This window comes from Chinchilla lanigera, unplaced genomic scaffold (assembly GCF_000276665.1).
Source record: "Chinchilla lanigera isolate Chin_1 unplaced genomic scaffold, ChiLan1.0 scaffold00021, whole genome shotgun sequence".
Taxonomy (NCBI): Eukaryota; Metazoa; Chordata; class Mammalia; order Rodentia; family Chinchillidae; genus Chinchilla; species Chinchilla lanigera.
This window is the reverse complement of record NW_004955422.1, coordinates 20,832,224-20,843,225: the sequence shown is the minus strand read 5'-3', so window position 1 is coordinate 20,843,225 and position 11,002 is coordinate 20,832,224. Positions and strand designations below refer to the sequence as shown.

The window sequence follows — 11,002 nt, the reverse complement described above, 5'->3', positions numbered from 1 at the left end:
AGGGCAATGCGGGCGCCCCTGGCGCGCAGCCCCCATGGGCACCATGCGCCCCCTGCTCCGCCGCCTGCTGCTTGCCGCGCTCCTGCAACTGGCCCCCGCCCAGGTACGCGCGGCCCCGACGGCCCGCCCACCCCGCCGTGCCCTCTCAAGGTTGGCGGAAGTGAGGAGGCGCCCAGCGGCCTTGGCCTCCAGCTTGGACACCGCGGGGGCCCGGGCATCCCCGGGGAGGTGCCCCTCAGAGCTGGCCCTCTCGCGCAACCCTGGGCCACTCCCCCGCCCCACCTCTTCCCTTGGGCACCGTCGGGGGCGGAGCTGCCTCTTTGTCCCGCAGGACCTGATTCCTGCCCACTGGGCCCTCTCTTGACCTGACCCGAGGCCCCCGCTGCAAGCCCAGCCCTGAGGGTTGGAGATTTGACACAGCTGGCAGAGTGTGCATGGCGGGTCTTGGGAGGGCAGATCCTTGGGCCAGGAGACAACAGGTAAAGCTAGTGCTGAGGCCCTGGGTACAGAGCAATCGAAAGATGTTAGAGGAGGTGAAGCCTCCAGATTCCAAGGCAGAGCCCTGGGGGTAGTCATGGGGCCACCTCCTCCTAGAGTGCACCTGGGGTCCAGGTCTCTTCTCTCCACAGGCCCCAGTCTCCCAGAATGATGCCCCTGGCCATCAGAAGAAAGGTAATAGTTACAGTAATGTGGCATCAGCCAGTACTAAGTGGGTCTGCCCCATGCCCTGATTCCAGCCTCAGAATGTCTCATCTTGCATAAGCATGATTCTCCTGTAAGACGAAGACTATTATTCTTTCTGCACATTTCATAGAGGAAGAAGTTGGGGCAGAGGGGTTGCTGGGTTCTTGACAAACAGGCCTGGGAAAGACCGGTTAGGAGGGTAGAAGAGGGAATAGTAGAGGGTGGCCATCACAGGAGGACTGGGAGGACAGGTTCTGGGAGTAGCTGCAGGAAACCCAGTGGGGACTTAACCCTTATGGGTCTGCCCACAGTGGTATCATGGATAGATGTGTATTCACGTGCCACCTGCCAGCCTCGGGAGGTGGTGGTGCCCTTGACTATGGAGCTCATGGGTACTGTGGCCAAACAACTGGTGCCCAGCTGCGTGACTGTGCAACGTTGCGGTGGCTGCTGCCCTGACGACGGCCTGGAATGCGTGCCCACTGGACAGCACCAAGTCCGAATGCAGGTACCTGGGCCAGTGGGGCAAACAGGCTGGGTGGACAGTGGTGCTCTGGGGGCCAGGCCAGCTCAAAGAGCAGCACACAGGAAGCTGGAGGCTGGCCACCAGGGTCCTGGCTATTGGAGGAGTCATTCTCTCTCCAGCCCACAGCCCCGTCACTGTCTCTCCATGTTCTTCTCCCGAGCACAGATCCTCATGATCCGGTACCCAAGCAGTCAGCTGGGGGAGATGTCCCTGGAAGAACACAGCCAATGTGAATGCAGGTGCCAGCCAGGACCAGCTTCTGAGCTTGCAGAGTCCAGGCGTGGGGGGGATGTCGGGTGTGGCAGTGCCCCACAGTGGGGACCAGGTGTCTAAGAGTGGATCCTGAGGTAGGCCTGGGATCTGGGGCCAGAGAGCAGGATGCTTGGCTTTCCTGATCTTTTTCTTTTTGTGTTTGTCGTTTTTACTTTTCAGACCAAAAAAAAGAGAGAGTGCTATGAAGCTGGACAGGTGAGTCCCTGAGGCTACTCCAGAGGTGGGTTTGGAGCCTAGGCCCAGCACCCAGGCAGGATATGATGTGTGGGTAGGCCAGGGGGTACATAAATGAGTCACAAACTTTGGTTCCTCCCCAGTGTTTCCCTCCACCTGTCTTCCCCCTCTCGTCCTCTGATCCCCAGATCCGTGCACCCCCGGCCGGTCCTCAACTGCTGGGAAGATTCTTCCTTCCCCATACATGTTGCTTCTCCTCCTAGGGCTGCCATTCCCCATCACCGCCCCCAGCCCCGCTCTGTTCTGGGCTGGGACCCTGCCCCCGGAGCACCCTCCCCAGCTGACATCACCCATCCCACTCCAGCCCCAGGCCCCTCTGCCCACGTTGCAGCCAGCGCTGCCAGCGCCCTGACCCCTGGACCTGCCGCTGCCGCTGCCGACGCCGCAGCTTCCTCCGTTGCCAAGGGCGGGGCTTAGAGCTCAACCCAGACACCTGCAGGTGAGCAGGCTGGGGGTGGGGGTGGCAGCACTTATCAGGGAAGCCATTGAAGCTGTGTCCTGGAGCAGGTCCAGGGTGAGCCCACCAGTGGGAGGAGGGCCAGGAAAGGGAAGCTGCTGAATGTATGGAATAAACATTTAGCAAGTGTCTGCTGGTACGGGGCTCGGTGGACTATAAAAGCCGCCCACATCTGAATGGGTGAATCAGACACAGAAGAGGTGATACTGGTGGAGGATGCCAAGGACTGTGGCGGGGGCACCTCACATCATCTCTCAGTGGTCAGCCATTTCGAGGGGAGGACATCTACCTAGAATGGATATTTGCCGAGCATTGGGCCTTCTCAGGAGCCCCTGTGACAGACATTGCCCCACTTGGCTCCCCACAGACCAAGGGATGTGTTGGAACCTTTAGGCACCTTTGTCCGCAGTGCTTCTCAACACCCCTGTGCTCCTCAGTGAGGCCATGCAGTGATGTCATGTGAGCCAGGCCAGGGGGCTTCTGGGAGCGACAGGAGAGACAGGTTGGCAGACGTTAATAGGAATGTATCAACAGGTGCTGCGGCTGAGCTCGGCCAGCAAGAACAGATCTCTTCCTCCCCCTGCAGGTGCCGGAAGCTGCGAAGGTGACACATTGCTTTTCAGACTGTGGGGCCACTTGCCTCATACATCATACCCCATGGGAGAAGAAAGGAGAACCTGAGAACAGCCCAACCCAAAACCTTGGTCCTAGTGGAAGCTGCTTCAGGACCTGGGCCTCTCAGAGGATTCTCCTGCTGTCTCCCGATGCTGCTTTCTGACAGAGTTGATGAGATGTGGGGGCAGCATGAGGGGTCATGTCCCAGCTGGGGAGGGGGGCGTTGTGTGCTACCCTGTGCACATGAGATGAGCATTTTACACCTGGCTCCTGCCTCTCCTCCCCTGAGAAGACTCCCCACCTCTGCAAATAATAGGATTTGGGCTTTGGTATGGAAACTGTGATTTCCCCAACCTTGATAAAAAAGATAGAAGGAGCTGTCCCTGCCTGTGTCACTGTTTGTCACTATCCAGGCTGGCTGGTTTACATCACTGCCTCCTAGACCTGAAGCTTGTCTTACCTACTCACTGTGCTGATGGAGGAAGTGAGGACTAAGGTCCCCTAGCAGGTCCCAGGCAGAGCCTGGATCATGGATTCACCACTTCCCTGGTAGGGTTGTTGGGCATATGAATCCTTGCACCCTGTTTATCACAAGGGTTCAGCCTGTGGCCAATGAACTTGTGGTGGGACCTCAATCTGCTGAATGACCTTGGTTCTTACTGCCTTTTGCATGTTTTCTTGAGACAGGGTCTCACTATGCAGTTCAGGCTGGCCTTGAGTTCACTTTGCAGTCCAGGCTGGCCTTGAACTCACAACGATCCTCCTGCCTCAGCCTCTGGAGTACTGGGATTACAGGCCTGGGCCACCACACCTGGCCCTGCTTGTTTGTTTTGAGACAGAGATTCACTATGTAGTTCAAACTGGTGTTGAACTCATTATGTATCCCAGGCTGGCCTTGAACTTAGGGAGATTCTCCTGCCTGCACCTCCTGAGTGCTGGGATTATAGGTGTACAATACCACACCCAGTTTTTTTTGTTTTTTTGTTTTTTTGTTTTTTCCTTCTGGTACTGGGAATCGAACTCATGACCTTGTGCTTGCCAGGCAGGTGCTATGCCCCTGAACTAAATCCCCAGTCCGACACACCCAGTTCTTTTAAAAAAACTTTTTTTTGTGTGTGATACTGGGGATTGAATCTAGGGGTGCTCTACCGTCAGGCTACCTCTCTAGCCTTTTAAATTTTTATTTATTTATTCATTCATTTTTCAGTGCTGAGTTTTTTTTATAGTATATGTGCTGCTGAAGTGAGCACTCTGCTGGGATTAAACCCAGGGCCTTGTGCATCCTAGGCAAGCACTCTGCCTTTTTATTTTGAGACAGAGTCATGCTAAGTTAGCCAAGCTGGACTTAAACCTGTGGTCTTTCTGCCTCAGCCTTCCAAGCAGCTGGCATTACACGAAGGTGCTACCATTCCTGGCAACCCTTTTCTGAGCCTGAGTTTCAATATATGCATATGGAGAGAAGAAATGATTGCTGGGTCAGGGTCGCTGTGCTCCAGACAAGTTTGAGTCTGTCTTCACATAGTAGAAAAGACTCCCATTTTCCCTGCTGGGCAGGACTTTTAGTGTCTGCTGCTTTTTTCTCCCTGTAGCAGGGCTCTAAAACACACCTTCTGCCCCACTCACTCCTCCCTACCTTAAAGGGAAGTACCAGAGGTCTGTGGCTAGTGCATTTGATGTAGGAGACAATCTACTGTCTCCCCAACCTACAGTCTTCTCCTTCCTGCCACTCTAGGCTTGTTCTCCTGATGCTGCTTGAGATTCCTGAGTTGTCCGACCAAAGCTCATCCCCTAGTGCTGGGGGCCAGCTTTGGGGACCAGTGCTTTGCTCTGCTAAGTCACAACCAGGAACAGAACCCGAAACAGCAACCCTAAGGGAGGTTTCCCTGAGGTACTAGTTTTGTGGATGTGGTTGTGATCCTGGTAGGCCCAAGCCAGGAATGTAAGAGGCAATGGGTGATACTGACCAGTACTTTTAAATCATTTTCTCAGCTTTAATGGTCATAGGGACCTACAGCTAACACCTCTGCACCCACTTAACTCCCAGGCTAACTTGCACAAAGCTTCCCATGCATCTCCTGTTTACCCTCAGTTCTGAGGTCCGAGGTTCAAGTTATGATTATCCTCCATTTATGATCATTTAAACTGAGGAAATTGGCTCCGAAAAGCAAACTTGTCTGGGGCGTTGCCTCAGGTTGTCTCCCTAGCACTCTACGTGGCTGTCTCTCAACTACAAGTTTGTTACATCAGTTAATGGACAGCGCCTGCCTGGCAAGCTCAAGGTCATGAGTTCGATTCCCGGTACCGGGGAAAAAACAAAAAACAAACAAAAAAAGAAATCAGTTAATGGACAAAGTATTGGGCACTGGTGGATACTGAGGCACATGGAAATAAGTGGTATAGGACGGGGCTCAGCCTGACCGTTACAGACCTGACCATGCTTGCACCAGGCAGGGGTTGACCAGGTGTTGGGGTTCAGGAGGGAAGGGCCTCCCACTCCAGGTAAGGTCCTGAAACTACACTTTGGCTCGGCCTCACAGGGACGTGTAGGGTGGGTGTCACCAAGCATGTTTACCAGACGCAAAGGAATACGGTCAAGGTCGCACAGCCAACTGGTGACAGACCTGTAATGTAAACCCAGCTGTTTCCACAGCAGCTAATGGAGCCTGAGGCGGGCAGGATGGCTATGCGAGATGCTGGGGTGACATAAGATGGCGCTCAAGACCCCCTCTGGGATTCGCGCCTGGTTGACCGGAATGTCACCTTGGCCGGAAGTGCCTTTGGCCCTTTCAGAAGTCACTTTCTCTAAACCCCGCAGAGTACAGTTCCGGCGGAGGTGACGTCCGATATGGAGGTGGTGCCAGGGACTAAGCCGCGCTGCAGCGGGTTTCGCAAGGTCCAATGAGCAAGGGCGGCGTGGCCCGGCCGGCGGCGAAGGGAACGCGCTTGCGCAGAGGCGGCAGCACGAGCGGGGTTGACTCCGGGGGCGCGGCGAGGAGGTGAGCGGGGGGCCACAGCCCGGGCTGGGGGGCAGCCGGGGTGCAGGAGGGCAGGCTGGCTCAGGCCGGGTAGGAGCGGGCCGGTGCTCTGGGTGCCGACGGGGTATCGGTGGAAGGAGACCGGAGTGGGGTCGGAGCTGTCCAGAGATGTCGCAGGGGGAGGGTTCTCACGCTGTACGGGGCGGAGCCCTGGGAGTCGGGGCGGGACGTGGGACCAAGGCTGGTGGGACCTCCGAGCAGCTGCGGGTGGAAGGAGGAGCTCGGCAGTTGGGGGCGGGGCCAGGGCTGCTGGGAGGTGGGGCCTGGCACTTGGAGGAGGAGCGGGAACTGGTGGCGGGCGGAGCCTTGTGTTTGGAGACAGAGGGCGGTGGAACCCACGCATTAGGGGCGGGGCTTCATCCGGTGAGTGGTCCGGCTGCAGTTCAGGAAGAGGGATCTAGTTCTGCCGAGGGCGGGGCTGTGGACCAGGGGGCGGAGCTTCATTCTCTAGGGGGCGGGACCAAGGAGCCTAGCGAAGGGCTAAACCTGAGTAATGCCCCGGGACGTCCGCGCGGGGGCGGTCTCCGCGGTGGCCGTGCCTGGGGACGCGGTAGGCCGAGGACTCCCCCCGGAGAGGTGGTGTGGGTGGAGCGGGCTCGGCGGCCAGCCGACACAGGCCCAGTCTGGGTGCCCCGACGGCCCCCGAGGGCCCAGAGCTGGGGCGGCGCCCCGTGCGGAGACACGGGTCCGGGCTGGGGGGTACCTCCGGAAGAACGAGGCTCCCCGGAACCTCCCACCGGGGATGTATGGGTGCCTCGGGGTCGACCCCCTGCAGCAACCGCAGAACTGTGGGTATGCTGGACAGGGGGCAGCTGGGTGTGGCGTGAGTGGGGCCGCCCAGTTGGAGCAACTGTTGTGCAGCCAGATAGGGTCTGGACGTTGCGTAAGGGGACGGGTGGGAACTGAAGAGCAGAGGTGGAGACCAAGAGGGGGGGAAGGTCGGGGGGTGAGCAGAGGGGCGGGGCCCTGGCTGCTGTGGCCTCCCCTGACCCCCTCCCCTCGCTGCTGGGGTCCTCAGCCAAGCCCCCTTCTCACTGGACTGGTAAGTGTGGCCGTGGAGTCCGGGGGAGAGGGTGGTGACCTGGGACGAGGGGAACCCTTGGGCAGGCAAGGTATGGTGGGGGTTCAGACTTCCAGGGTCCTGCTCGTGTTCCATGCCCTCCCCACCCTCCTCCCGGTCGGTTGGTCGGGGTCTGTGCCCACAGAGACATGAGGCTGAGCTGGGTCCTGACAGTATTGTCCATCTGCCTGAGTGCCCTGGCCACGGCCACAGGGCCCGAGGGCAAACGGAAGCTGCAGATCGGGGTCAAGAAGCGGGTGGACCACTGTCCTATCAAATCGCGCAAGGGAGACGTCTTGCACATGCACTACACGGTGGGTGAGGGGGGTGGAGTTTCTGTGGTGGGTGGGGCTTATGGAGACCAGAAAGGATTTGGGAACCTGGTTTGTCCCCCCAACCAGGAGGGTGATGAAGGGGAACTCTTCTTTTGCTTCTAAGCTGGTTTTCAGTGTTTCCCACTGTCTGCTTCCCAGGGTGGGTGCCAGCACGTATGACAGTGTACTCTGAACTATCCAAGGCTCTGTCCCTTACAAGGGATATGACCACCAGTGCTGTGAAGATCTGCTTGTTGGGGAGAACAGATGAATGAGGAGTGTCAGGAATGGTTTCTCATCCTCATTGGTCTTGTTGTCCCACAGGGAAAACTGGAAGATGGGACAGAGTTTGACAGCAGCCTGCCCCAGAACCAGCCCTTTGTCTTCTCTCTTGGCACAGGCCAGGTCATCAAGGGCTGGGACCAGGGGCTGCTGGGGTGAGTCTGGGAGTGGGCCAGGGTGTGCATGGTCCTGGTCCAGGAGGTGAGCTGGGAGTTAAGCTGGAGCTGGGGGAACTGGAAGCCTGGGTGTTGCCACATGCTAAGCATATATTGTCCTGCAGGATGTGTGAAGGGGAAAAGCGGAAGCTGGTGATCCCATCTGAGCTGGGTGAGAGATCCTTCCTGGGGGATGGGGGTTCAGGGTATGTGGAATGAAGGGTGAAGGTGGCTTCAGCCTCATCGGACTCCACGCTATCCATTCACTGTAGTGCCTCTCCAAAGGCTGGCTGTCTAGCAGCAGGAACAGGGCAAGACTTGGGGCACGCAGTTGTGGTACCTGTCCTACAGCTGTCCCACCAGACCTTTGCCATCCCCTCCCATTTGTCCCGCCCTCCACTCTGGTCCTCTTGAAGCTGAAAGATCATCCTCCCCTTACTTTCCTTCTCTGACTTTTTGAGACAAGGTCTCACTATATAGTTCTGGCTGGGCTCGAACTCCAGGCAATCCTCCTACCTCAGCCTCCTGAGTGCTAGGATTATAGGCGTGCACTACCACCCCTGGCTTCACTTTGTTTCTTTGTGCATTTTTCACAGGATATGGAGAGCGAGGAGCTCCCCCAAAGATCCCAGGTAATACCTTTTCTTGCATCCCCACGCCTCCTGCTGGAGCCCAGGTTCCAGTCTGACCCCACATCTCCCTCCAGGTGGTGCAACCCTAGTGTTCGAGGTGGAGCTGCTCAAGATTGAGCGCCGGTCAGAACTGTAGCCAGCTTCAGAGGGGTGGGGGGGGGACCCTATGAGGGACCAGACTGTTTAAAAAACAAAACAGAAAAATCTTAAAAGTCCAAGGAGTGAACATGTGTTTCTTTCTGGGCCCTGAGAGACTTAGGTTAAGACCACAGCTTCAGGGAATGGGGTATAACTCAGTGGCTAGAGTGCTTGCTTAGCATATACAAGGCCTTGAATATGATCCCCAACACCCTACCCCCACCCCACCCCCCCAAACCACAGCTCCAGCCTCCCCTCTGACTACAGAGTTTCAGGGTCTGGGCTTATGGGCACGGTGACCCTTGTCCAGAGAGGATAAAAAGTACTGAGGGCTGCCTGTGACACTGCTCCCCAGCCACTTCCAGCGCCTGTCTGGGAGCCAGCTCTGGGCTATCGCCATGGCTACGTCGCCCTCAAAGGCCTGCGGTCACCTGGGAAGAAGCTGAGCTGGCAGTGGTTGTAGGGAAGCCTAAAAGACCCTAAAAGACCAGCCAAGCCTGTGATTAACTGCTCCAAAGGCATGTCCTAGCTTTATTAAAGGGCCCGTGCCGCAGAATCAATATAAAAACACAAAAAGTCCCATCAGTTTAATAACAATAAAAAAACCCCAAAAATGGAAAACTGAGGGGGCAAGGGAAAAGACCCGTAGGCCAGGGGCACAGGGAGCCCTGCTCATGGCACCAGGCCTGGCTGCAGGGTCCCCCGTTATTGCTGTTGCTACGAGGTCTGAGGGGCAGCGATTGTCCTGTGGGAGCCACCGTTCACCTGGGTCAGGGACCCTTACTTCTTCTGGGGTGTGCTCAGCTTCTGCATGCCCCGGATCTTGTCCAGCAGGCCAGAGATGAAGGCCTATATAGGAAGGGGACATTAGGAAGACCAGCTCCCAAGCTGATAGAAGCCCAGGCTTCCCTCACCCTACCTTTTGGAGAAACCACTTACCTCAGTGGGTTTGTAACAGTCAACCAGCAGCTCCTGCGGGGAGGGGTAAACACACAGTGAGTTCCCAGGGATCCACACCTAGAGCTCACCTATACCACTTCCAAGGGACTGGGGGTCACCTGTGGCTTAGGAGATGTCATTGCTAGGCAAGGACCATCAGCCCCAGTTTCCAGAGGCAGAAATTGAGGCCCAAAGTCTCAGAGCTGGCAGAACCAGTCCAAAGGCAGCCTGGTTTCAGTGCCTTGCTTCCCCAAAGGACAGTGCCTCCTGGTAGCACCCCACCCACTGCCCCCACCCATCCCCTAACCCTCTCTCACTTTGACCCTGGCAGCCCGGGTATCGTCACTTTCCATGTCCAGGAGCTCATCCACATCAATCTCCAGCTCTGGGATCTCCTCCTCCTGGGGTGGGAGTGAGGGTAGGAAGAGACAAGGGAGAGTTGGGAGGGAAGGTGTGAGAGGGGCTGGCAGGTTTCAGTTCCTGCCTCTCTCAGGATCAGACCAGCCCTCTGCCCAGCAGACGACGGCAGCTGCTCTTGAGAAGGAAAACAGATCAGGCTGGTGCCAAGGCAAACTGCCCGATGTGGGGGGAGCTTCCTGTCCCTGCCAGTGGGCACCCGGGGTGCCAGACAAGGCCAGACAGCCAGGGCTGGAGACCTTGGACTGGGAACCCAGCAGATGTGTCTCCCCAGCATCCGGGCCTCCATCTCACTAAGAGCACTGGTGGGGGCCAGCTGTCCCAGTTCATCACAGCCCCCTCCCCTCCCCCAAACACCTGTCACAGCTTCCTGGGAGTGAGGAGGAAGTGAAGGGTGAGGGGTCAGGGGGAAGGATCCATGCCTGGTAAAGGGGAAACAAAGAGCCTATGCTTTGGGGGAGGAAGGGGACGCCCACCACCCCTCCTCCCCAGGAAGCTACTACCCTGTTTGGAGCCAGCTGCGTTCCAGGGCTAGGCGAGGGTAAGCAGCACCAGGCAAGCCCACTCCTCCACCCTGCCCCCTGGGGCCTGAGTCACCATCTGAGCAAACGGGGAGTCATGGGGTGGAGAACCAGAGCCCAGAGAGATCGGGCTAACCTGCCCACATACCAAGATGGAGTTCCAGGCTAGCCCACTAAAACAATCGAGACGCTCCACAGTACCCCCACCAGTGCATTTAACAGAGGTCCAAGGTAGCTAGCTCCAGGCAGGTTACACCACCTTCCACCGCCACCCTGACTAGCCCTGTCCCCCTGCCAAGGCCGGGCTATCCCTCAAGGCTTCTTGGAGGGCACCTCGCTTGACCTGGGGAGTGGCATGAGGGAGGTTGGGTCTGAGAGACTTAGGCCGGATAAGAAAGAGCACATAGGGGGCGGAGGTCTGGTGCGGAGAGCGCTGCGCGCCCAAGAGGGGCGCCCTCTGACTCCGATGACAGGCGGGCGGGCTGCGGGACTCCCGGGCAGGACGGCTCAGGACCGACTTTAGGGTGCCGCGCGGGGAGGGGAAACATACCTGGCAGTCGTAGAGGCGAGTGAGCTGTTCCAGGATCCACTCCTCCAGGTTGAGACGCTTCCGCAGCTCCTTGCGGTCGTACTTGACGGTGACCTTCCCTTGGCGTCTCACTGGGCCCTCGTCGTCCGCGTCGCCCGGGCCCTCGCCCGCGGCCCCCGGGGGGCTCTGAA

General features: G+C 57.8%; 3 protein-coding genes across 9 annotated transcripts; 2 read left to right on the top strand and 1 right to left on the bottom strand.

Annotated features, from left to right (window-relative positions):
- The first annotated feature begins 43 nt into the window (after positions 1 to 43).
- Vegfb (vascular endothelial growth factor B) lies at positions 44 to 3,171 on the top strand. Of its 3 annotated transcripts, none has more exons than XM_005384634.2 (7): positions 44 to 103; positions 630 to 672; positions 996 to 1,192; positions 1,376 to 1,449; positions 1,643 to 1,678; positions 2,022 to 2,156; positions 2,761 to 3,171. In XM_005384634.2, the coding sequence occupies exons 1-7, from the start codon at positions 44 to 46 to the stop codon at positions 2,780 to 2,782; spliced, it is 567 nt and encodes a 188-aa protein (XP_005384691.2). In that variant the 3' UTR covers positions 2,783 to 3,171. The 3 variants fall into 3 exon arrangements, with proteins under 3 accessions (XP_005384691.2, XP_005384690.2, XP_013369416.1); XM_005384633.2 differs by having other exon boundaries at positions 1,921 to 2,156; XM_013513962.1 differs by lacking the exon at positions 44 to 103 and adding an exon at positions 123 to 479 and having other exon boundaries at positions 1,921 to 2,156.
- A 2,460-nt stretch (positions 3,172 to 5,631) lies between these two features.
- Fkbp2 (FK506 binding protein 2, 13kDa) lies at positions 5,632 to 8,485 on the top strand. Of its 5 annotated transcripts, none has more exons than XM_005384630.1 (7): positions 5,693 to 5,785; positions 6,843 to 6,866; positions 7,030 to 7,198; positions 7,523 to 7,635; positions 7,761 to 7,807; positions 8,232 to 8,267; positions 8,342 to 8,485. In XM_005384630.1, the coding sequence occupies exons 3-7, from the start codon at positions 7,034 to 7,036 to the stop codon at positions 8,401 to 8,403; spliced, it is 423 nt and encodes a 140-aa protein (XP_005384687.1). In that variant the 5' UTR covers positions 5,693 to 5,785; positions 6,843 to 6,866; positions 7,030 to 7,033; the 3' UTR covers positions 8,404 to 8,485. The 5 variants fall into 5 exon arrangements, with proteins under 5 accessions (XP_005384684.1, XP_005384687.1, XP_005384689.1 ...); XM_005384632.2 differs by lacking the exon at positions 5,693 to 5,785 and adding an exon at positions 5,842 to 6,374; XM_005384627.2 differs by lacking the exon at positions 6,843 to 6,866 and having other exon boundaries at positions 5,632 to 5,785.
- A 423-nt stretch (positions 8,486 to 8,908) lies between these two features.
- Positions 8,909 to 11,002, bottom strand: Ppp1r14b (protein phosphatase 1, regulatory (inhibitor) subunit 14B; the record flags this gene model as incomplete). Its single annotated transcript, XM_005384972.2, is given in 4 exon segments — positions 8,909 to 9,254; positions 9,345 to 9,377; positions 9,662 to 9,745; positions 10,833 to 11,002. Coding segments are annotated over 4 exon segments (356 nt in total), but the record flags the coding sequence as incomplete, so codon positions are not given.